This window comes from Epinephelus moara, chromosome 16 (genome assembly GCF_006386435.1).
Source record: "Epinephelus moara isolate mb chromosome 16, YSFRI_EMoa_1.0, whole genome shotgun sequence".
NCBI lineage: Eukaryota > Metazoa > Chordata > Actinopteri > Perciformes > Serranidae > Epinephelus > Epinephelus moara.
Window position 1 is genome coordinate 40,699,734 of NC_065521.1, and position 26,446 is coordinate 40,726,179.

Genomic DNA, 26,446 nt, shown 5'->3' on the forward strand with positions numbered 1-26,446 from the left:
GACAGCTAACAGCAGCAGCAAAGCTAACATCAGGACGTCATCTGTTAAAAGCCTCCCGTTGTCGGATACGACATGAAACTACTCCAGTTAGCTCAATCATTTTGTAACTAAGACATCCGCTGGAAAAAAAAAAAATTTTCACGGACCGTGACCGGAGTTATTACAGACACCGCTAACGGCTAACGGCGCCCCTACGTCGCCCCGGTCATAATGGTCGCGCAACGATTACGTCACATACAGAGCCCGGTAACTTTACAGGAACCTTCCTCCTACTCCGTTCTCTCAGTGGAGACACGGCGGTTGAGAGGGCTGAGCAAGAGGACGTTCCTGTAGTAGTTCCTGCCCCCCAAATAGTACCAGGAACTTCTTCAGTGGAAACGGGCCTTATGGGACAGATGTAAAGCTCTGGGTAGCCCTGCACTAACATCAACTTTTCCGTGTTTATCAGACTGAATATTTTATCCTTTAAGACATTTGTCATCCCAATTGTATGAATTCTTGAGGTATGTCCAAAAACATTGTGAGGTCATAGCGACCTTTGACCATCAAAGTCTAATCAAGTGGACGTTTGTGCCAAATTTGAAGAAGTTTTCTCAAAGGTTCCTGAGATACTGCATTCATGAAAATGGGACAGACTTAAGATTACAGGTACCTCGATATCTGTGTTGGCTGTGATTGGTTTGTAACCTGACTCCTGTCTGACTGCTGAGCATGGCCACTTCCTGTGTCTGTCCTTTCAAATTAAATTCCCACATGGTCCAGGCATATAGGTTTGGATTTATCTTGACAAGGTGCAGCTCCTAATAGATTTTCACGTTTTATTTTTTTCTGTGACTCAGTGACCAGTGAAATCTTACCGACTAATGACCTTTCTGGTCAACTAACATTTGGTCACTATCAGGGGGCAGCCCTAGAAACAACTGCTTTGCATTTTCAGAGTTGCTTTTCTTTCTTCCAGTGCTTTTTTTCTTTGCATTTTCCTCTCTGAGCAAATGTTTCCATCGTCTTTAAAAGTGAGACGTTGCAGTTGATTTGCTTCAGAGCAGCGAAATACAGTATATTCATCAGTTTTGCTCGATTGCTACCCGCATGTATTTCTCACAGCTTGTATTCTACTTGAGTGACTGCAGACTACAGTCTTTAAATTGGTTTTCTGGGAAAAATGTATCAGGATGTGACCTCAGCTGTAACAGTAAAGTTCTTGGAAAGTTTACTTTATGAAGTAACACAAGCCCACTGATGGAAACAGTGGTCTGCAGAGCTCTGATGACTCTGGAGTCATTTAGACATCAGGGGAGCTGAGGAAAAGTTACCTAATCACTTTTCAACAAAACGCTGACTGTCAAGATACTCTGGTGTTAATTTGTTTTTCGAAAGAAGAGCGAGCTTGCATACTCTTTTCCAGCATTTCATCACCTGCTTTACATTCGCAGACATTCTCATTCACACACAGCAGCGTCAGTTGTCTGTCAGTACACAGATTTTCTGCTGCTAGACTGTCTAGAAATTGGAGGTCCATTATCTTTTGTAGTTGGTGTTACAAAAATAACTTCACGCAGGATTCCTCTGTAAAGGAAGCAGCTGTAGGAGTTAAAAAAGTTGTGCTCATCAGCCTGTGCATACTGGATCCTGGCTGCCTGCCGAGTTTAAGACTCACTCCTGCAGTTTGGTTAATAGTTTGAATCTACATATTTCAACATCTATTGGTAGATTGATGGTACTTTTATTTACTGCAGAAATAATGCCCAAGTAGAATGTACATTGCTATCATATCAAGCAAGGTAAAACATGCCATGATTTTATTACCAGCTGAAAGGCTCATACACATGCTGCATTTTTTACAGCCTGGAAAGCATGAGGTCAGGCACCTGGCGCTACTCTTGTGCCAACTTTCAAGGGCTGGTAGCTCCTGACATTGCTAAGCAACTGCAGCCAGCACTGTATCATAGCCTACACTCCAGAAATTGTTGTTTTTTTAGGTGTGTATTGAAACATTGTCCGTGGGACAGATTGTAAAGCTCTGGGTAGCCCTGCGTTAAAATGATCAACTCACGTGGTTGTGTTACGAAAGTTGAACGTAACACCATCGCAGCATGCAAGCGTTCCGAAGCACCTATTTTTCAGTGTATCTACATTGACAAAAATGGATTTGAGGGTGCAAAAAACACAGCATGTGTCTGGGCCCAAATTTTAGCTTGTAGCTCTGTGAGGCTGTACTTAGGCATACACTGGACTGGACCAGCATAACCATGAAACAACCCGACTCTGCGCACAATGGCAATGCTAACATGCTAACGTTTGGGTGTAATATTTACCATGTTCACCATCTTAATAGCAAAGTATTGGGAAAGAAAATGGAGCGTGAGGTGTATCAGCGGGTTGGCGCAGCATGTGCAGTGATGAGGGCGCTGTGCCGGACCGTCATGGTGAATGGAGAGCTGAGCCGGAAGGCAAAGCTTTCTATTTACTGGTCCATCTACGTCCCAGCTCTCACCCATGGTCATGAACTCTCGGTAATGACTGAAAGAATGAGGTCGCAGATACAAGCGGCTCAGTGGGGTGGCAAGGCTCAGACTTAGAGATAGGGTAAGGAGCTCGGACAACTGGAGGGAGCTCCAAGTAGAGCCAGTCAGTTGAGGTGGTTCGGGCATCTGATCAGGAAGCCTCCTGGGCGCCTTCCATTGGAGGTGTTCTGGGCACGTCCTTCTGGTAGGAGGCCCTGGGGTAGACCCAGAACACACTGGAGGGATTACATATCTCATCTGGCCTGGAAACACCTTGGGGTCCCCTAGGAGGAGCTGGAAATCGTTGGTGGGGAGTGGGACGTCTGGAATAATTTGCTCAGCCAGCTGCCCCCACAACCCGGCCTCTGATAAACGGTTGAATGGATGGATGGATGGCGCTAAATAAAAAGTCAATAGATCACCAAAGTTATAACAATTCATCCTTCTGGTCTCATGTATACCTGAGACCAAATTTCATGGCAATCCATTCAGTAGTTGCTGAAACACACCAAAGTCAGGAGGATACATCATCAGGGGACCATGAATGTCTGTACGAAATTTTGTGGCAATCAAGTCAGTAGAGATATTTGAGTCCAGAGCAAAGTTCTGGACAGACAGACAGACAGACCAGCAGACGTACCAACATTGAGCTGCCGCCCATTGAGCCATGTTGCTAGGATTTTGGATACACATGCCAGATTCAGTCAGCGTGTTGTGGCTCAGTTGGCTGAAGGGCCACACAATGTTCCAGGCTTTAATTAGACCTGTAAACTATCCAGTGAAGCTGAAATGCATTCAAAAATCATTACTAACTGTTAGTCTGTGCACCAGGAGAAGTGATCCCAGGCAGCTGCTTCTGCATGAGTGTTTCATTTACTGGAAAAAATACACTCTGGACCGGACTGACTGGCCCTCTCTTGCATTGTACGAGTGTTCCTGATTAAGAGTTATTCATCTTCCCGTTAGGGTCCAGTTTTTTTCTTCTCATGGTGGACAATTCATGTTTTAATTAGTTTGTTTACCTCTTTTTTGTTATGCTGTAATCGGCTTTGTGATGATGACTCTTGTGAGTTTACAAAAGGTTTGCTTGTCACCACACATTCATGACATCTTGTAAATGATTTTACCACATGGGAAAGCATTGATCATCAGTCTTGCGTAATGATTAGCTTCTGTTGTGAGTGCCAGCTGTCATCATACTACACACGTCAGCTGATGATAACTTTTTCTTCTTAAGCATATGTAACACCACACACGCTTATCCTGTAAAAGACAGAAAAGTCTTCTTCGTGCGCAGTCACTGATATTCCCTTCCTCACGTGGAGACTTCACTCCAGTGAAGTAACACTGTCGTGGTGTGGATCCCAGCCACTCCAGCAGGCTGCAACAGGCTGGCAGCTCCCTCTTGTACAGACACACACACCTCTTCAGCTTTGCACCAATCACAGAGGCTGTACTTTTCCATCCCTGTGGGATGTGACAGTCTAGAAAAGAGAGGCTGATGACTCTGAGACTTTGACTCATTTTACCTCAGACCACTGTCACCCAACTTCAGTGAAGAGGTGACTGTATTCCAGTGAAAATACAAAACACAGCACGTAGAGTACGTAGATTCTCTGGATTTACTTAGAAGTCTGTTTAATCTTTTTTACTTGTAGCATTTCAACAACACCTGCTGATTCTGGTGAATTGGATTTGACCAAATACGCATTAAAAACAACATAGTGTAGTTGTAAAGCTTGAGTAGGTAGAAATCTGGAAAGGGTTAAAAAATGGCTGAATTTTAAAACACACTTTCACCTTGCAAATCTTTCCCCTTTCTTCTCTTTCCTAAGCCCCTCCTACCAGACGACCACAGGCATATACACGTGCTTTATACATTAACCCAGTGTTTCCTATACATCGATTTATTCAATCTTTTTCTTTGTAGAGTTGCACTGGTCACATTTGCTCAGCCCCTCCCTGCCCCACTCTCTCTGTTTATCAGACCACAAATGAAGCAAGAATTAGCAAGCTAGCCACCCAACGGTCCCTCCGCCTCGCTCACCGCCACTGTGGACTGCTTTTGCAGAAGGAGAGCAGGCAGCTGCTCCGGAGCTTTGGTCGGTGGCTGTAGCGGCTTGAATTCAGCCAGCGCCAGGTCAGCCCTGGGTATAACTTATGTGACAGCAGCAACAGAAAGTTTGCTGATCCAGTAGGGAGTCGGGGCTCTGTCTACGCTACACTTATGCTATATTTTAGCACATATTTTTCCTTAGTCATTAGTTCAAGGTCCACACAGTTTAATACATTAAGCGTCATACTTGCGTTTGGCCATGTCTTCGAGCTAGTTTGCTGTCTCTCTCAAGTAGCTGTGGGTTAGTCACTCAATCTACAGCAGAAAATCCCACTTCAAAATAAAAGCTATGTGTTGGAAATTCACTGTACTTAAAAATGTAGTGTTTTTTTTACAAACTTGACACGTTTGCAAGTCATTTGCGGCCCATTCACAATGGACCCGAAATCCTCTTTTGGACCAGGACCCACTAGTTGGGAGCCACCATTTTAGCATGTCACAATTAGACATTTCACAGTGATTTTTTTTTCACAAAAATAAAACATTAAGTTAACATTTTTGTTGATATGGTAAATGTTCTAGCAAATGGTTGCTTACTGACACATTCAGCAGACACGAAGTAACATTTTAGGTCGTGTTTGTGTCCGTCTAGCAAGTATAAGTCCAGTACTCACTCTCTTTTTAGCTCTGTTTTTAGACTCTTGGAAAATTGGGAAATATCCACCTCCGTAGCTTCTAAATACTGCACTGTGTTTACCAGCTAGTTGCTAACTTTGATTGCCTGCTATCTGGGGTTGGGTGGGCGGTGAAAACAGCTTCCTGTTGCAGCTGGAAATGATGCTGATGAAAAGAGTCAGAGGGAATTGAAACAGTAAAGTTGCAGCTGTAAAAGCAAAACAATTATCTGAAAGATGCTAAAACACTATAACAACAATAAAACCACAGATTCGGGTGATAATTTGTCAAGTGACCTGACTCACATCAGACACAGTCATGTCTTCCATTGTAAAAATAGTAATATTGATCAGAACAGCTTTAAAGCAGCAGACTGAAGAGACGGGGAGAGATATTCAATGTGCCGTCATCCTGTTACTTTGTTGTAAGACGCCCCGCTGAGTTTCAAGATCAAATACTGACCCATAATAATGATGTAATGCCACTGAAATGTGGGAAAAGGGCATATCTGTCCATCGGTGTTAGTGGAAAGACAATCGGTTTCATCCAGAAATAACAAACAAGCTGGACACTGACTTATGTGTGTCCATACATACAGTGTCTCGTTAGGGAGGTGTACCAGTGACGCCAGGAGCATCCCAGTCAGGAAGCAGCATCGCGGCAGACAGGGGAATAACAGGAAAAGGGTACCTGACTGATGCTCCGATGGAAACGGCCTTGTATGGGCCGACCAATATAGCCGGGGTTCAAAGACTTAAGGGAAGGCCCCCAGCGAGGAGACGGATTGAGAAAACAACCCCCCTTAAATCCCTCGCATGCGAAGAGCCTTCTCATGGCAAACCCCTCTAATTGTTAGTTTGCTGCAAGTGTTTTGAGAACGTGAGCAACCGCTGCCTAATGAAATGCTGTGAGAACGTCAGCCTGCAGTGCTTAGTTACAGAGGCGATAATAAGCTTTGAAAAATCTCCAATTCAGAACGTGTTATTATGGCGGTGGAAGCGTGCTCTCTAAATCACTCTTAACTGAAGCCAGCCACGAAACCGTGGAACTTCCAGCAGCATCATCACGGGTGAAATATTTGGCTTTAATCCTTTCTCTTTCTCCACACTTCTGTTTCTCACACCAGCGTGCTCATCCCTGTCTTCTTCACGCTCACATATCCCTTTGTTATTTAACCGCCCCCTTGAAGACTTGAAAGAATTCAGAGCTTACGGTTATCGAGGGGTTAATGCCAAGGTCAGGCATCAAGGGGAGGTCACTCATGTTCAGCCCCCCAGTAATGGCAGTGCCAGTGGGGTCTAATCCTTGAAGATAATTACATCGCTGCTGTCCACTCTTTTAAATATAGCCTCCACTAATTAATGCTGACAGTGGGGGGTGGCGGGGCAGACATGGATTCAACAGGTCGCCTTGTTTTGAAGACACAAGACAAGAAGAGGTGGGCTTTGGGGCATTAAAACCTCCCCACTGCACCTCCCCCTTTGCCTTACTCCAAACATGCGGCCCCCAGCCTCAGGGGCTTGAATTGTTTTTGTGAGCTAGCTAATTGTGTGGGATTTAAACACGGTTCATCTCGGATTAACCTGAATGACAAAAGAACGGAGAGAAGTGGGCTGGGTGTTTGTGGTCAGCGCAACAGACTGTAACAGGACATTAGGCTATAAATCATACGTGCTCTTACAACACACACCCACACACAGCGTTGTACTCTCCCACACACACACACACACACACACCCACACACACACACACACACACACACACACCACCCCACACGGGGCAGCAACTGACTTTTATTTTCATTTTTGATTTATGTGCGGATTACAGAAAAACGGCAAATCCTCACATTTGAGTAATATGAAAGCAATGAAATGTTAGTTTAATGTGGTATTTCAGCGATTGAGTATTGCATTTACATAAAGTTTGTGGAGTTATGAGAGATAGACTAAAAAAAGAATCAGAGGCTGAGCTATAATCCTGACTTTGAGGCCCAAGCTTTAAAAACACTATATCCTGTATGTCCAGTATTTTAATTTTTAGACCCTTTTAGGTCAGATGTCATGATGAAGTCAGTTTGTCAGCTGTAGGCAAAACACGACTCTCCCCCACAGGGCTGTAGGCTACATAGGAGTCTCAAAATATCGTCTTGTTGTGTTATTGGGAGCCAGAATAGAAGGAGTCATGGCTCAAAACCAGCCGCCACTGCCCGTCAACAAAAACAAAGACAACTATGGTTGAATGCGATAAGACGAAAGGACTGGATGGAGGTCTACGCTAAAATGAGAGGCTTTTGGACGCAGACATTGAGTGTTATATTTCTATATGAATTAACGAACAGTTAAGTTAATCACACATTCACTTTGCTCAGTGCTCTGCTGCCACGTCTCCCCAGACAGAGTGTCCAGAGTGCAATGCTCTGGATAACCCAACAGTACATTCAGACGGCGCTCTGAATTTAAGAAGTGCTCCTGCACTTGGAACGAGTATTTCTGAATGCACCGCTCGCATCATCTTCCTCAATCAAGCCCACAGAACTTGCTAGCTAATGTCTATGGGAAATTGTTTTGCCTCCAGCTAAGCCCTGCCCACCAAAAAACGTCACACTGTACTAACAGTATATGGGTGTATTGCGTCTCTTCATCAGAATGTCCCTGGCCCTCAAACACCCACTTATTTTAAACTCCACAGCTTTTGTCATTATTGATTATTCTGCTGATTATTTTCTCAGTGAATCAAGTAATTGTTTAAAACATCAAAAACAAAAAAACAAAAAAAAAACAGCTATCACAACTTCCCACAACCCTGTGTGACGTCCTTAAATTGTGTTATCTGACTAACAGTCCAAAATAAAACAAAAAATATTTAATTTACCGTCATTAATGATAAAATACTCATGTTTAAGAGGCTGGAACCAGCAAATATTTGACTTTTTTTTATGATTAAAACTTATCAAAATAGTTGCTGATTATCTTGATTCTTGACCATTTATTGACTAATGTTGCAGGTCCCAACGCAGGTTTTTTGTTACAAGTGTGAACACTGTCAAGTGAGATAACCCTGATGACGTTACTGTGACATCATCTGGGTTTCTTTTTTTCTCAGACGTGACAAAGTTGTCAGAGAGCCAAACAACAGAGTGCTGCAGGGATGATGTTTTTCTGTAGTATAACCTTGAAGTTCGTGTTGACCTGGTTTACGTGACAAAAAGCCAACAGGGTTTTTTTCCATTGGATTTTGGATTATTGCAGCAAACAGCAGTTTATGATACTTACAAGTTTTGTTCAGCAAGATTATCTTCATGAATGAAAACCACTGCACATGATTTTTGAAGCGTAAAAGCAATCACCAGAAGTAAAAAGTTAACGTTAGACTATAAACAAACTACACCACAGTCACATGATTTTAACATCACTACCACTAAAGCGGGATTAATACTTGTGCCTCAGCTTTATGCAGACACACATTCAAACACAAGTACACAAATCGGCCTCACTATAACTCACAGCATTCACAGACAAACACTTGTCTTTATCTGGACACATTTTCCTCACAAATACAACAGGCTAATGTTATTAGCACAAGCCTATGGCATTTTACATTGTATAAATTAGCTTAGTGGCTAGCAGACCTTTCTTTTACTCATGAAGCCAGGGACAACAGCAACATTTAACAAAGGTAACGTTACAAAATTTGGCTCCATAACAACTCACAAGGTTCACCGACAAAACAACTGTCTTATACTAAACACGTTTTCTAAACAAATATATCATGCTAACGTTATTAGCACAAGCCTATGGCCTTTTACAGTTCATTAATTAGCCTAGCAACTAGCAGAGATTTCCTCTGCTCATATGAAGCCAGGATAAATCACACACAAGACTTAAAATGCTATTTTTGTGGAGGCTTTATTGTCTTCACAATTTGTTGTTTCGTATCTGTGAAATTAAAGTAAATAAAAGCTTTGTTTCCACTGAGGGAAATGGTTTCAGCTTACAGACATAAACAGGAGGTCTGTGTCGCTGCGACGTTTAGTTACATTTCTGGGGAGGTGCACGTCAGGCTACGCTGCAGGCATCGAGAGAGTATATCGTAGAACAAATGTTAAAGTCTCTTAAACTTGTTAACCACAGACCTTATTGCAGACATCTAACAAAAAAACATTCAAGAAAACTCTGACTTTGAGATGAGGGAACCAGGAGTGCTAAAATGCTCATCGCTGAGGCTGAGGAGCATTTTAGCACTTTAATCCAATATACTTATCTTTTCACTACACCACACTAGAGCTTTAACAATGAATCGATTACTACTAAATTAATTGCCAACTAATCTGATAATCAGTCTGAGTAAAGTCTCTGATTCCAGCTTGTTAAATGGGAATATTTGCTGGTTTCTTTGCTCTTTTGTGGCAGTAAATGGAATATCTTTGGGTTGTGAACAAAACAAGATGATTGAGGAGAACATCTTGAGTTTTCGAAAACAAACGCTGATTGAAAATTTTCTATAGACCAAACAACTAATCGATTAATCGAGATAGTAATATATTAATTGGCAGTTAATATAATCTTCAGTTGCAGCCCTACACCAAACTGAAGGTGTTAATGTCAGAGAGGAACATCAGGTCGTTTTTCATTATTCCTCATTTAACCTCAACCTACTTTTTAAAAATCTGTTTTTTATTTCAGGACTGATTCAGTCTGAATGTGGTCTTGTAATGTTTATGAAGTGGTTGTTTGAACACACTCGGCCCCCGGTCAGCATTTTTAAAGAAACTCAACTGAACGCCTTCATTTAACCTTCTGTCACCTCAGGGTCAAAGTTCAGCTGACGCACTAAATCACGCAGGAGACTTTAGCACGGACATGAATAAGAAGAAAACGGACTGTTGCTCATTGACTTTAGTTTACAAAGTTTGAGGATCAGCTGAAACATCACAGAGCTGTACGTCAGACGGAAAAGTTTGTTAATTCCCAGGAGAAAAGAGCTCAGTTTCAGGGGGAGTTTATATGAGTCAGCCAGGATGTGTGTGAGCTTGTGGGTGTGTGATTGAGCAGATAGGCGGGGCTGATGATTTTCTCCCTCTGCGTGTGTGTGTATGTTTGTGTGTGTCTTCCCAGTAGACTGCAGTAGTAAACAGAGAGAGCCTCGCAGCTCTGTCACGTTTTTTCGATCCCACCGTCTGTCAGATGAACTCCGTCCGCTGTTTTCACCAGAGAGGTCGGGATTATTTTGAAACTCACTGAAACACAAACACTCGTCTGAGGGACTACAGAGCGACCCGCGTTGGAACTAAAACTTTAACCACCTGCTGTTTGTTGGAGATATTGATTGGTTTTTCCACTGAAACTCAACAAGGTTGCCTTTCCTTGAAACTGGAGTCTTCTATGGTAGGTACATTTAACATAAAGATCAAGCTTTTCATTTCTTTTTCCAGTGTGACGACGCGTTTATTCAAGAATATATGAAGTGTGTTGCTGGAGAAACACTCTGTGTTAGCATGTGTTGCAGTTTTCATTCATTCTCTGTAAAAGCAAAGGATAGCCGAACTAAAGGAGGACATGTTTTAATCATTGATTAGTCTTCTCGATAACTGATTATTTATTTCGGTCAACAAAACATCAGAAATTAGAGAAAAATGACAGTCTCCATTTTGTAGAATTTAAGGAGACTATCAGATGTCTTGTTTTGCTCAGCCAACACAACCCAAAGATACTGAATTGATTATATTTTATTTAAGACTGTCACGATATACCAGTATCAACTATTTAAAACTTAGATATTGATGTCAATAATAGAGATATGATAATACTGTGTAAATAATCCAGGACCTCTTAAAGGTCTGGTGTGTAGGATTTAGGGGGACATGAGAAGGGCTCCCACGTTCACGAAAACCTGGAAATCATGTTTTCTAGACCTGGAAAAATCGTGGAATCAGTACAAATCATTGAAAGTTTTGGAAAGGTCATGGAATTTGTTGTGTGTGATGAAATTGTTGTTGTAATCTTCTGGCGTTAACCTTCCATGTAATGTAACAATGGCAAATTTATTCTTCGTAGTGCATCCGCCGATGTGACTTTTTGTTTACCATCACGTACGTTTCTTCATTTTCTCCCTGCGTTCTGTCGCTCCATTCATGTGTGCCAGACAGCTGAAATTAGGTTTGCATAGAGTTTGAATCTGATATGGGTGAAATATGCGGGGCAAATGCGGCAAGAAAAAAAATGTTATCAAGAGTCCTTGAAAAGTCATGGAAAGGATTTGAAATTTTGTCCATTAAAATGTGTGGGAACCCTGTGTATTGATAGGTAGGTTTTCATAAGTGTATTATCAACTGAAACTAAGAATCACATGTTTTCATTACCTTAGAATGAGCCAATTCTATCTACTCTGTCTATCTCCGCCATGTTTCTACAGTAGCCCAAAATGGACAAACTAAGCACTGGCTCTAGAAAGAACCATTTGCATTTCGCGTCGGCCACCATAGTTCTCCGACATGCTTGCACACGAGAGAAGTTTCATTTGGTTGCAATCTGCAATCTCACCACTAGATGGCACTAAACCCGACACACTAAAACCTTTAAATATTTTCTGTTTATTTCCGTTCTTCTCTTTGTACAGTTATGTTTACAAACTCTCTTCATGTCCCTACATTCGTATTTTAAGTGTGAATCATTTGCCACAAAATTAAGATACAAAATGCACAATTAATAAAGATGAATTTTACTGATAGCATTATTTTAATTTTTCAGATTTTCTGTAGTTATCACAATATTGTCGTTATTGTGTACTCTGATAGCTACAGCTACATTACAACTCTTCATGGTGTAGTAACAGTCTGATACCTTGCTAGCCCATACTTGCCAACTCTCCCGATTCACGCGGGAGACTCCCAATTTTTAACCCTATCTCCCGCGATGCTCCAGGTCAGTAATTTCTCCCGCTAATCTCCCAATTTTACAGTGAAGGAAACAGGTAATATTGTGGGGGATATTTGTCGCAGTATCTGGCAACCCTGGCTTGCCTGCGCGTATGAGGCAAGCCGGTGACATGACTCAGTCACTCGCTGGAGGCAGTGATACGCCAAGTAGCGTTGTCAGTTCAGCGACCAGACAGAGATGGATAGAGAAAGAGAGACACCTAACGCCAGGGCCACACCGCCCGTGGAAGTGCTGCGAAGCGCAGCGCACCGAAATTGTTGCGCGAGCCGGAGCACTTCCGTTCACATCAGACGTGCATTTCTCCACGCTGGTCGACAAGCGGTTCTGCTCCCAGCTGTTGTCTCCATCACCCGGCTTGACACATTCGCTCGCGGCTCGCGCAGAAAATAGACCAGACGCCGAAACGATGGAGCCACGGAGCTGCACGGCGCAGCACGGAGCTGCACGGCGCAGCACATGCGCCGAAAAGAAACTGGCTTCGCTTCGAGGCGCTTCGAGGCTATTCGCAGCGCTTCCATGGGCGGTGTGGCCTTGGCGTGACACTCCTCCGAGGGTGGCACAGTCAGTGGCACACACTTTTTAATTTGAAGTGCAATAAATACTGCATACTAAATGCATTGCAGTGTAACCGCCTTATTATTTAGCCTTCTGGTACTCATGTCAACAATTAAAACTGCTAATTTTTTCATTGTCCTCAATGGTAAACAGAATCATTTATTGAATATCAAAGAAACAACATTTTCAGAACAAGTTTCCTTCATCAGGTTTAAAATACAACGCAAGAAATGACGACAATTATACGCACACCCTGCAAAGGAACCTTGTTCCTTGGGCCGATACACAGATGAAAAAAATCTCCCTATTTTTCACAACCCAATGTTGGCAAGTATGGCTAGCCCTAACGTGGCCTGTAAAATTCGTAGGAAAGAGCAGATACAACTGTGATGTATATGGAACATACAGGTGAAACACAAAGCCCTACAAACTGTGGCTGATCCTGTCCATCCCCTTTTTAAAGAATTCAAAAAATCGTGACCACTTTTTACACTGGAGCCATGTCCGTTATTGTTCTCTGTACATCCATCGTGAAGCCACATTTGTCGGCAATAAAGATTATTATTAATAATAATTGCAAGACAAGGGAAAGCAACAAATTCCCCCTTTTTAGAAACTCCGAAACAATTAATCGATTATTCAGATAGTCACCGATTAATTTTTTGTTGACCACTTTTTTCTGTCTGTGTGAGTCTGTGAAGGTATCACACATTCACATCTGTGCAGACCAGCACTTAAAGCCTGTTTTTCCTGCTTTGTCTGCATATTTCACATCTGCTTCTTATATCAACACACCAGTCGTGCCCCCTGGCACACATCAGAGCTCTCTCCTTTCCATATTCTTTATACCAAATTGGAAGTAGTCTCCAAAATCAATTCTGATTTCACTTGGAATACCCAGTTTTTTTTCCCCCTTCTGACTTCCTCCTTTTTTGGACTTGTTCACCGCCCTCCTGTCTGTCTATCCCTCTTTCTTTTCCTGCCCTGAAGCTATGGATAGGAAGGCTGGTTGCATCACAGTCCGGCCAAGATTTGCCCTGAGACAGCAGTCAGTACACTTGACTGTGTCAGAGCAGAGTGAGACCAGCTGCTGGTGAGTGCTGCCTCTTCTCGTGTTGCCGTATTGATCACACTGAGCTGAATAGTGTGGAGTTGTGTTTAGTTCTTCAGCGCTAAGAGGATTTACTTCTGTTTCTCTCCTTAAGCTTGAGTGTGTTGTTTTTTCTCTGTGACGACACTGTGACAGTGGCATGTGTCATTTGGGTGTCATGTAAATATTTGAGTGTGTTGCTGCGGGGGTTGGGGTCACTTGTGTTTTCGTCGTAGGGCTAAAAACAATCAAAGCAGATTCAACTTTTGCTTTTTAAGTCTTCCAAATATAATTATTTTTAAAGAAATAGAATTTCGTGTTTTCAGTAATTGTTGCAGGTTTTATTCATGCTTGTATTCCGATAGAAAAGCAACTATATCCAGTCATCCAAGAGGAAAATGAGCTGCTAATATTTTCTGTGCGCAAACACCGGCTGCATGTTGAAACATACCTTTCACTGGAATGCATAGTCTGCTTAACAAAAAAGGAGTTACGGTGTTTCCTGTGAGCATGTTTGTTCCTGAGTTTGTTACTTTCTGTGGTGAAAGCTCAAACCTGGAGTGGCTGTGTGCTGTCAGATGGACCTTTGGGCAGTGTCTGATTTCACCTTTACATTGTTTGTGTTGTACTCTGCTGTGTGTGATAGTAGCAGGGGCAAAAAGATAAGAGATGGTGTTGAGGCAGCATCAGGACAGGAGAGCTGATGAATATCTGGAGTCAAGGCACCTGTGATTTATATATCTATGACCAGAGGAGGAAATGCAAATATTCCATGATGGACTTTGGGGGTTATTTACTTCTGCTGTGTCGCAGTGTAATTATGAAAATGATGTCAGTGTGTTAATAATACTAAATGGCAGAGATGAATAGGTGTAGACTGAAGTCAAATGACTTGGACTCTGAGTCAGGCTTGACTCACAAATTTGATGACTGAACTGAACAAAATTAAAAGAACACTTGCAACTGGACTTGGACTTAAACACCACTGACTCATGACTTCACTTGGACTTGAGCCTTTTGACTTGAAAGTACATGAAACCGTGGCCCAAGCGAATTGACCCTTCGTTCAGTCCCGCCCTCGGATACAGACTGGCTAATCATAACCTAGCATCAGGCCAGCTCAGACCAGGGTCCGACAACAACACAGCTGTGCTCCATTGACTCTAATGCAGTCGTTTCAGATTTCCTTCATTTTCAGGCTGGTTTTGTGGATTTGGAGCTAAATGTTGTGCCTGGGGCACGTCGTGTATTAATGACACTCGTTACCTGGAGAGGTTGGAAAAAGATATACCTTTCTTCCCTGTTCCAAAACCAAAATCAAACCCTGAAAAGTGTAGGGTTAGGCAGGTGCTGGCAGCAGCGCGGGGGCGAAGCCAAACACACTGCACACACTGTGATGCCACACAGCTGGTTCAATATCAGCAAAGTTTCCCTTTATATTCATTGTGTTGTGTGGCGATCAGCAGTGATGTGGTGGTTCACTTTTACACTGTGATCTGTAGCCTATAGTTCGGCTTTAGCTTCTAACTATCTTTGTCTTTTTAACCTGTTGTTGCTGCTGAGTCAGTTTGACATCCTGGATATATCCTTCAAACACAGACTGTAGACCCCTCTGTCTGCTTCTCTCTGGAATCACTGTTTCATTTCTCCAAAAATGTGCTAATATTTCTTCAGGGGGTGCAGTTAGTTACAGTGTGGGCTCCATGCTTACTCTGACAGCTTGTTGGACCATCACAAAAGAGGTGGAGCTTAGTGAAGAAACATTTTTCCAAGATGAGATGAGTTCAATACAACAAACAGGAAAAGTCATACAAAATTCATTCAGTTGGGGATACCAGTTAAAAGTATTATATGTAAGTGCAATGTCAGGACTACAAATTTTAAAATTCATTCATGATTTTGGTAAATTCAATACCTTACTCTGTTATAAAAATGGGTTTGGTGAGGAGAGCATTATGAACTGTTAAGGACCGGAAACTCCACGTCAAGGACTTTAGAACTGATCTTGATACTCGAGTGCAAATATTTGTGACTTACAGGTGACTTGCAAAAAACACCTCTGCAAAATGGTCCAATTTCTCCTAAATGTGTAACCCTGGAAAAAACCTTCCTCTCCCATGGTTTGTCACTGTGCAGTGGAGGATGACATTATGAAATTCTGTATACAGTTACACAGTCCTTAGTCAACAAACCATCAAACAAGCACATTAGTCACACAAACTTATCTGGAGTCTGATGTACTGATATGACATGTTTCTTTGGGGAGGTAATTCCAGCCCGTAATCCAGTTTATTCCATCTTGAATTTTATCGTGTCCACCTTTGCTGCTGGTAAAAGTAAATCTGGGGGAGAAATCTGTGATGCAGAAAGAAGCCTGTAGAAACATGATCATGCGATTTTTTTTTTTGAAGATAAAATGCAGGCAAATAGTTCAGTTAATACCCAACTAGTCTGTTGTTCACATCTTATCCAGTCTACAGACCAACTTCTAGGTTAATATAGCTAACCAGCTCCACAGTGTACAAACACATGGTCATTACGGCCTCTGCTTGGATCATCAGCTGGTGAAGATGTTGATGTTTTTGCCTGGGACGTGTAGCTGTAGCCTTTTAGCATTACAGCATGTGTGTAGCCTTCAAGTGTATATCAAGACCCTTTTGCAGGATTCTCAATTATAAAACAGGCTATCTGGAAATTTTAAAATCAGCGACAGTGTTAGCATTAATGAGCTAAAATCTGCTCTGACTCGTCGTCGTTTCAGCTTGAAATAAGAAGCCTGCTTTGTTTACTATTGTGGCAAATTAGAAACCCACTGTTGCAAAAATTACTTTCTATTTTGAGTTGAAAATCTGTCAGTTATCATTGTAAACTAAATGTGCCAGAAACAGTTTGTGTATTAGTGCCGTCCCAGTCTGGTGCATGCGGCTGTGAGCAGAACACAGTATGTAGAGTGATGTACATAATGCAGAACCAAAGTTCACACGGCCGAGAACCTTTTAGCTGTACATTGTTGGCAACATTTGCCGAGGTTGGCACAACGAGCTAATTGGTGTGAGTCAGTCACAATATGGTGAGCAGAAATAAAATGCTGGAGCTAGAAAACTCGCTTGCAGATTTCTGGTCAGGTACCACAGCAGCAGAGATAGAGTTGTGTACAAGACGAGGACGGTGCGTCAGTGTTGCTTCGTCATATGAATGTAAACACATCAAACATGCTAACACACATTGGACAGCATCACCCAGATGTGTGGATCACTGGGATGAGCAAAAAACGCCTCATCCCTGGTGCTTTAAAGCAGCCCCTAGATGCAAAAGCAGAACAGGATAAAAAAGGAAATACAGAAGTTTGGCATTTACATCAGCATATAGCCGAACACTCTTCCTCCTGCACAAGTTTACTTTTACTATATTTTGTTAAATATTAATTCCATATCAAAACAATTGCTTTTCAGTTCTGTAGCTTGTTGAACGCTGTTACTCTTTTGGGAACATGTTTGTTCAGTGTTTGTACAGTGTAATGCAGAAGTGTTTGAAATTTCTTAATGAAAATAATTTACCAAAGTTGCAAGTGCACAAAATGCTCCCTCAGTCCCCAGGAAGAGAATTGTGTCTGCCTTTGAGACTTGTACTACTGTGTGTTCAAAATAAGTGAAAAGAAACGAAGAATTTCAGAATTTAGAATTTATTTCGGTCTGCAAATAAAAATGAGGCTTGATTTAGAAGAACTTGCAGTTGACTTTGAAATTTTGGCTTTGCTATGATTTACATGCAGCTTGCAGTGTAGTTTATAATCTGTTACGATGCCTAGAAATGTAATTTCTGATACTCTTTCAACTTTTTATTTATCACAAGTATCACTTGGGTTTTTTCCCTGACGTATCAAACTCCTCCAAATGAACCGAACCATGACATCTGTGTACAGTCATACCCCTCGAAACTAGTGAACGGCCGACTGTCTTATCGTCTGACTGCTCATGTTTCTTGCAGCAACATCGCCGTATTTCCAGACCTAAGCAGTTAGAGTTGTAATCTAAGTTGTTACAGACGTAAATGATCCTTTAAAGTATCAGTTACACAGGGTTAAATGTTCAGTCTTCCTTATTAGGATCATTATATTCACCCGCCGTCACTGTTTCATTTTCACTTGCAGTTTTCATGACATCACTGCCCGTTAAACGCCCCTCCTCAGCGCACATTTGATGCCTGTTAGTGAATGAAAACTCACCAGAATTAACCACTGCGGCTCCTTTTGATGGGCATACTTAACATGTGTTTGGGTAACACACACACACACAGGCACACACACACTCACATTTTGCTCTCTCCTGGGAGGATGAAACACAACAAGTGCCTCTGTTTGAGTAAATCCATATGTGTGTGAAGGCGTCGGGCCTGTACGGTACCAGAATGAGGGAGAGTCGGTTAATAGGGAACAGGCATGCAGTGAGGCAGGCCGTCTTGTTGCATAACGGCAGCAGTAAAAAAACAAAAAAACAGGCCCTGGCTCTCCTCCTCCGCCTCCTCGCCCGGCCAGAGGACAGATGGCGGCAGAAGAAAGCGAGCGCGCGGCAGCTCTCTCCCATGCCACTCCTCAACAGATGCATCGTTTATTTATTGAAAAATAAATCAGAGTCAAGGCCAGGCCTGCCCAGGCTCCCCCTTTGATCTCCTGCAGCCTTACTGGGCGCTGTTTTCAATCCCACCTACTGGGCCACAGCTAATGGCAACTCTGTGTAATGTTTAGGAAAGCAGGCCCTCTCCGGCACACATAGGGAGGCCCCGCGGGGTCGTGTGCTCTGCTCCCAAGAGGACAATGAAAATTGGCTCTTAACAAAAAAGGTAGCAAAAACGTAACGTGTAGCAGAGTTTGACCTGGCTCAGTCTCTGTCAGCTCGGCTTGATGAAAAGCACGCTCGCTCTGCAGGCATTTAGCTCTTCAGACTTTTCTCTGACGATCAATCATGCTTAATGCAGCAGCAGATATTGGACTATAAGTTGCCGTGAGTAACTAATCAACGTCTCGACAAGACTTGAAGATGAGGAAGGAACCTCAGTACTGGAAAGTTGGAATATTTCAATATAGTACCGATATAATCTGGGAAAGCTGTTATCGTTTCCTTTTCCTAAAGGCTAATAAACAGTTGAGTGATGTCATTTTCTAAACTTATTTGACTCTTTGTGCAGTTTAATGATCTCAGACGGTTTCCTCTTACAACCTCTGACATATCAACATTAATGATATTATGCTGCAACAACTTAACGGCTGATTGATTTAGCAAAGAAAACACCAAACATTTGTAGTTTCTAGCTTTGTCCAGTGTTAAGAGTTTTAAATCTTTTTTGTCTCATGCTCACAACTTAACTAAAATGAAATAAAATATAAAGAATGATAGAAATTAAGTGATTTTAAAATGACACTTTGGGGTCGGGGAACTTGAGATGGAAATTTCTCCTTATTCCTGACTTTTATTGATACATTTTTAATTGACTAATTGAGAGGAAAAACCAACTCCTAGATTAATCAGTATGAAGGAAAACATCAGTTACAGCAAAGAATGTCATGATGCCACCAGTAGTAGATGTCAATACTAGTGAAATTTCACAATTCTCAGTACCCAGTTTGGTCCCACGGTTTGGCTGCTTTCAGACCTAGAGTTGTCTTGCTTTGGTCCCAATCAGGGACTTATTGTGTCACAAAGTTGTATAATTGCCTAGAGTTGGTTGGTGTTCTCACGGCAGCATTTACAAGCGGACCAGATAAAATGCCTTGGCAAGAAAGCTGCTCTTGATTGGTCAGAATTTCCATGTGGGAAAAATCCAGGAAGTAAAGCAAACGTTGAAGAAGAGTACACTTGCAAGATAAATGTGACACTTTCTAATGTCCCAATGGAGGGACAGCTATTTTAGCGCTGCTCCTAAAGTCGAACATTTTTCAACTCTCTGCGATCAGACAAAAAAACGCCAAGCCTAATGTAGAATAGACGTTCAGTGCCTCGTCACGCTGCTGGCGTTTGCAGAGTGTAAATACACAGTGCTCCCAGTGCAAAGAATTAACAAAATACGCTGGCCTCAGGGGAAAAAAAAAAACACTTTTCCTTTTGACGATGGAGCTGTAGCCGTCGCCATCTTCCATGTGTTGTTGTTGTCTACATTGGCATTTAACGGCAAACTAGAACACTCATAGAAGTACATGCTGCTCCATCAGGTCAGGAAGAATTGCATCTGCAGCACCTACAGTACAAGAGAAAAACAAGTACCGTCATGTTAGAATTTTGGCGCCAACTTGATATCAAGGCATCAGTTCTCGTGACATCCTTAGCTACAGCTCTATAATTAATGTGTCTTACATATGTCTTATAGGTCATATCTCCTGGAAACACCCAGCAGGCTTCCTCATACAAGTTTAGTGTTATGGATATCGAGGGATCGATTAAAGATGTGGTGACGTTTGATTTTGTCAGTGTTGCTCGGCCTTAATATCGCTTTTAATCGGATAAAATGGTTCAAGCATTCAAAACAAATTGAAACAGTCCATTAGGATATCAGATTTCTTTAATCTGCCTAAAATAAAATGACAGGTAAAAGTGTTACTGTAAAAAAATCCTTGAGAAATGTTTTACTTTGTTTGCATCAGACATGGTTTGGCACACCTGTGTTTGTGCAGTCTCTGCCCTGTTCTGTACTGTATTGATGTAACGCAGAGGTCAAAGGTCAGCAGCACATTAGTGTATTTGTGTGTGAACATGAGACAGTGGTTGTGTTTCTGTCAGTCACAGACTATGAACCACTGATGATGTGGACTTGTGTCTGACTCTGGGGTTATCTTTGATTAGTTCGACGGTGTATGAGTTGGTCAGACCAAAGTCTGTCTGGATGTTTGACTGACTCCGCTGCAGTCTGACTATTTGAACAAGACTGTGCATGACTCTGCCTCATCTGGCGCTAACCAATCATTTGCGTGTGTGGGCGTGTTAATTGGGATGCGTTTTTTGGTGTGTGTTTTTCTTTTGCGTAAGTAAAAGAGAGAAACGACAAAGTCAAGGTGGGTTTTTGAAAGAAAACTGAGTTAGAGAGGTCGGCTTGAAGCTACCGTGAGCCGTCTGCTCCAGCCTCTCATGACTGATGAGGAGTTAATACTAACATAACTTACTGCTGAGGAGAGTCTCCGCCAGTTGCCAAATCAGTGATGACTTTCGTGTTAGGACAGGACCTTTAAAGCAGCCCTCTCTGTGGGAGTGGAGTGATGGTAAGCATTAAAGTTGGCCCGTGTAATTAAACACAGTGTACCTGGATGTCACCCGCAGTCTCAACAAAGACTGGAGTGCAATGAGACTTTTCAGCATCGGACAGAAGGTTGGCCCAAACATCAGGTTTGAGCTCAACTCAACCAAACAGTTTTCTCCATTGTCCCCAATATGACGCATTAATCACGCTGTTGTGTTGTGTGTTGATTCAGGTTGGCTTTGATTTCACATGTTCTATAGTGTGTGTCTGAGTGAAGGTTGATGATGGCCGCTTGGAACAAAGACAGGGAGTTGAGTTTGCTCTATGGGTGTGGGCACCGCTATGACAAACAACTGTGTGTGTGTGTGTGTGTTATGGAGCGAAACGTGTGGGAACTCCTGTTTTCACAATATGTCAATAAAAGATAAGATTTTTTTTCAACTTTTTCAGTATGTTTTTCTTTTAGATGCGGTATAATTTTGCGTGTCGTGCATTAACTCCTGCCCCACCCCTCCACTCACTCATACTTACAGTCTGACATACACACAGACACGCACACCAACAGTCAACACAATAAAAACTTTATTAAAAGCTCAAGCTGGAGCGTGTTTCCTCAGTTGGACGTTTATACCTGTGAATTCTCACCTGTCATTATTAACATCTGGTTGGCTAGTCACTGCCGTGGGTTGACGTTTATTTATCCACCTTTAGGGTTGGTTTCCAACAGCTGGTCAGAACAAGTCCTCAATCGCTGCAATACCCAGATTTGTTAAACTCCAGCAATCTTTAATTGAATATTCTCCTCTCCTTTTTTTTGGCTGGATCGCTGCATGCGAGGCCAAACACAAAAGTCTGTCCATTATTGAGTGATGGTTGAAGTGAGTGATGACCTAAGTCATGCTTAAGGCTTAACATGAGTGGATGATGTGCTATACTGTTGTGTGTAGTCCAAATCAAATTTCCCTATGGGTACAATAAAGTCTATCATATTGTTTCGTGTCACCACTGTGGCATTAAAGCCTGGTGGAATTACCAAGCTAGCTAGCTAACTAGCTAGTTGCTACATGAGTTAAATCTAACAACTTAATGCTTCATCAGCACACTCCTGTGCCAGCGTAAGAAAGCCTATTGCCAGATCGCCACATGTGCATCCGAGATTGTCTCCCCATGGTGGAAGGGAGTTGTGAATGGTGCCGTAGCATTGTTCCGACTTCTCATTAGTCCGACGTCCCGTTGTTCCGATATGTGATTATACTAGGCTATACTGTATTTGTGTACCATAGAGGATCAGCAACGCAACAAAAATAGGCTACTGGTCGAGATACAAGTGTCATAGAGAGAAGAGAGTGAAACACCATAACCTCTTGTTATTAACTCTGGGGTCGGGGTTGTTTGGGGAGCTCTCCGCGGTGCTGAACGGCTCCCGGCGGGCGTATTTCTGCCTTGATGGTGCGGCGCAACCGGCTCTGGGTCAGCTGGGAAAGGCTTGAGGCGAAGCAGGCTCACGGCTTATGTGTTTGCCACTTTCTTTTTTATTTTAACCCACACCATGATCTTTTCCTGACCCTAACCAATGGTTTTTGTGCCTAAACCTAACCAGACCTTAACCACAGGGCATCATGATGATTTCGGAACAATGGGTTTAATATGGTCAGAACAATGGGATGTCGGACCAGTGGGCAGACCCCGTTGTGAATCGGGCTACACTAGACTTACGTTTGTGAGTGAAATTAGTTTTTATAGATAGATAATGTTATCTTGGAGCCTTACAATGGCGAGTTGCTCCTCCTCTGTGCCACTGCATTGTGTTTGCAGATGTCTTTTTCAAAGAGTTGCTTAAAGTCAAGAGTGCTCACTCTGCAGCAAAATCTTTGGACCAAAACGTTCCCAGAACTACACTGCACAGCACACTGACCAGCAAAAAAACCCCAAAATGACTGCTCTACTTGAGGCAATGTGTTTCGACTGAGGAGTCTTTGACTGACGATTCGAATCTCTGACTTTCAAGGAGCAGCCTTAGAAAAGAAACCACCGACCTTGAGTTAATTGTGTGTTTTTATAGGTCAGTAAAACAAACAGCGTGGCTCCTCATCCCAACCGTAAATAATCTAGCTGACTGCGTCTTGTCAATATCAGTAGAGTAATACAACGATATTTTAAAGGGACCTCTTACACTCATTTTCATTTATTCACCCTCTGCCTGAGACGCTCCATTTTAGTGCCTGTCTCTTGAATCCCCCCTCTTAAAAAAGCCTGTCTGCTCTGACTGGTCAGCATCTTCAGGTCTAAAGTATCTCTGTGTCTCTGCTCCGTCATTGCAGACTGAATAGTGGCAAATTTTATTATGAAAAATTACCAATATCAGCTTCAAAACCAAAATCTTTACTACTGGACATGTGCCAGCTGGAATACGACCAGAAATCTCAGAGTATTAACAATCAAGATTTCATGTTTCCCTGACGTTAGCATGTAGCTACATGTAGCAGCGTAGGCTACACAATGTGAACTTGCAGAAACGTGTCTGGAGGAGATGACCATATATAGAAATCCATCCTGAGCTGATGTCAGCTTGTCTCAATAGCAGGAGAAAGCAGTTGGACACAGAGTGTTCAGAACAGTCTGAAACTTGAGGGTTTTGCTCACAGGGATTGATTACACACATTTACGTCATTATTTAAAACTTCAGCCACAATCGTTTAATATGAACATCTGTAACGTTATATATCTGACAGAGAATAAGGAAAAGCATGTTAGGTCTCCTTTAAGATCATCAGCTCAACATGTCCCAGTACATTTGATAACTATTCCGTGAGCGTTTACGGCTTCTAGGCCAACAAACGGCGATACAGATTTAACCGAATCTTTGAGTTTACTGACAGATGTTGCAAACTAAGATTAGATCTGATATGGTGCTCCATCTCTGAAGCTTTACACAACAAAACAAGGAAAGCCAATGATCCCTCTGAAGACGCACTGTGATGACTCCTGGCTCCGAGAGAAACTAAAGCTTACAGCTCACGGACCCCCTTTTACTCCTCACACACGTGCACACGGTGATGCGTGCTATTACATAAGTCCTAGGTGTGCTCTGGCAGGACAAGCTGTTCCGGAGGAGGGCGGAGTGTGGTCAGAGCGGGAAACGCAGCGAGGTTGGAAACGGACATGAGGTTCGATCAGTATAGGTTTGAAGACATTGTCTCTCTCTGTGTTCCTCAGAGCCGCCCTGTGATGGATGAGCCTTGTATCACATCGAGTCACATCTGTAATCTGGGTTTGAATTTATCTGCGGCCTCTCCCTCCATGCGTCATATAATTCCATGCACCCCAGCTGATTACCCGCAGATTTTCCAGCTTGTTAGGATGCGCCAGGCCGTCTAAGTGTATTAAAAATCGTGACGGTGGTGAGGACATCGCAGCCAAATTGAACTGCCAGGCTGTTGCTGTAAAACCACAAGTTCCATCCTTAATTATAAATCATGTTAGAGACGTCTGAATGTGAGGTTAATATAACCGTCCCCCAGTTTAATGTCTTTAGCATCAGCTGTGTGATTTAGTCCCTGTCAGCGGTGGCAGTAAGTGTTTTAAAGCGTGTTGCCCTCGTTCGTTGCGTGCCAGCGTTTGGAAGGATTAAGTGTTAAGGTAATAATCCTGATTCACCTCAGAAGACTCCAGTCATCTTCTTCCAAACAAGAACGGCTTTATTACAGCTGAGCGACTGGCGTGCTGCTCACTGATGACACAGCCTCAGAGCAGGCATGCCTACATTTGTGAGTCCGTGAGGGAGTGTTGGCGTGTTTGCAGGATGTGTGGAAACAAGGGTGCATAAGCAGGTGCCACGTGGCGCTGGATGTGCTAAGCCAAGACGAAGGGCCGCTGTGGGGCTGCTGTGTGATCTCAGCTGTTGGGCAGGGGGACCAAGGTGGAATTATGTGTGTGTGTGTGTGTGTGTGCGGTGTTTCATCTACAGTCATGCTAGCCCCCCCGGACCTTCCCACTAATCCGGCCAGACCAGAGAGCAGGCATGCGGGGAGAGGGACACACGCGACACACTCTCACATGACACATGTTGTCCCACACGCATTCATACAGTCAGTGCGAGGCTCGCATGGCCTCCTGTCAGCTGTGGTCACATTCCCTTACACTCAGCTTCACTCACACTCCTCCTCCTCCTCTTCGTTGTGTGGGAAAACTGATCCAGTAACAGGCCGGATAATGAAAGTCAGGTTCTCTTCGTTCTCAAGTATCAATCATGCCTCTCATTGTTAGGAATGTTGCGCATTGCAAAACTCCACGTTGCACATATCCTGAGCTGAAACTCTTATTTCAGGTGTTTATCTTCAGGTTTCTGTCATGAACGTCAGATTACAAGCTTTTCGAGGATTGTTTGAACTTTTTTTTTTCCTCCATCCTGTGATGCACTGGTTTGTCTTGGCTGAAGCGTCAGATATTTCCAGCTGGAATGTGAACGCCCCGACTTGATAGTGAGGAAGGCCTACCTATCTGCAGCTATTGTCTAAATATGGCATCTGATTTGCTCGTATTTCTCTGGCCCCGCCATCCGTCTCCACACCTTAAGGAGAACATACCACCTCAGTGCGAAGGGACATTTGACTCTGCTACACGAAAATGCAAGCGCATGCGTTGACGTAGACTTCAGAGGGTGGATAAGTAGGTGATGTTGTAACAGATTTCTGTGACTTGTTTGCTTCTGCCGTGAAGCCATGTCTGTTGCAGCGTGGATGTGGAGCGGTAAGTCGAGGTCAGTGACTCAGTCGGGGGTGAGACGCTTCACTCCTCTATACCTGCAAGTTGTCGAACGTCATCAGCTGCAGCGATTGAGAAATGACCTTAGTTTTCAGTGTTCTCATGATCCTCCTCTGCTGTGGTGACTACACAGAGAGCACAAGACTGAACAAGACCTCAGTTTGTCCTGAAAAGTAGAACACAACTTGTTCCTCGCTGACATATTGCAACAAATGTTGGATTGATTGCAATGAAATTTTTATAAAGACATTTATTGCTCCCAGACGAAGTATCCTTCTGACTCTGGTGATGCCCTGACTTTTCCTCTAGCGCCAATATCACGTCAACATTTTAATCAGGCTAATATTTTCCAACCACATACTGGCAAAGTCAGGCTGAATACACACTAATAATATGTTTTTGTTTTTCAGTGAATAACTATCACTACATTTACACCTCCAGCATTTTGAAACCCCTAATTCGTTGCTGATTTATACTTCTGCGTTGAAGCGATGCCATACCTATGTGGTAGACTCTGCACAGTCGTGTAACCTATGTTGTTGTAGCCTACGCCATAGCCTGATGTGCACTTTCCAAGGAAGCCTGATCTTTTTTTGGAAGCTGCAAACCATTTTCCTCAGTGCAAATAAAGCTTTTATTTACT

At 42.8% G+C, this 26,446-nt stretch overlaps 2 protein-coding genes across 4 annotated transcripts in view; one reads left to right on the plus strand and one right to left on the minus strand.

The window, feature by feature from the left end:
• The window catches only part of LOC126403491 (telomere zinc finger-associated protein-like), a 202,092-nt gene that overhangs the window by 64,846 nt on the left and 110,800 nt on the right, over nt 1-26,446 (minus strand). The gene's annotated exons all lie outside the window — the stretch shown is intronic.
• plekhg5b (pleckstrin homology domain containing, family G (with RhoGef domain) member 5b) overlaps nt 1-26,446 on the plus strand; it is a 109,956-nt gene that overhangs the window by 41,383 nt on the left and 42,127 nt on the right. Inside the window, exon 1 of one of the 3 annotated variants that reach the window (XM_050066170.1) lies at nt 10,290-10,619. The exons of 1 other annotated variant lie outside the window; for it this stretch is intronic. In XM_050066170.1, coding sequence (XP_049922127.1) covers nt 10,617-10,619 — 3 coding nt within the window. In that variant the 5' untranslated portion in view covers nt 10,290-10,616. Of the gene's footprint in view, nt 1-10,289; nt 10,620-13,772; nt 13,819-26,446 lie in introns of those variants that run through there. One more of the 3 variants, XM_050066172.1, reaches the window with a different exon arrangement.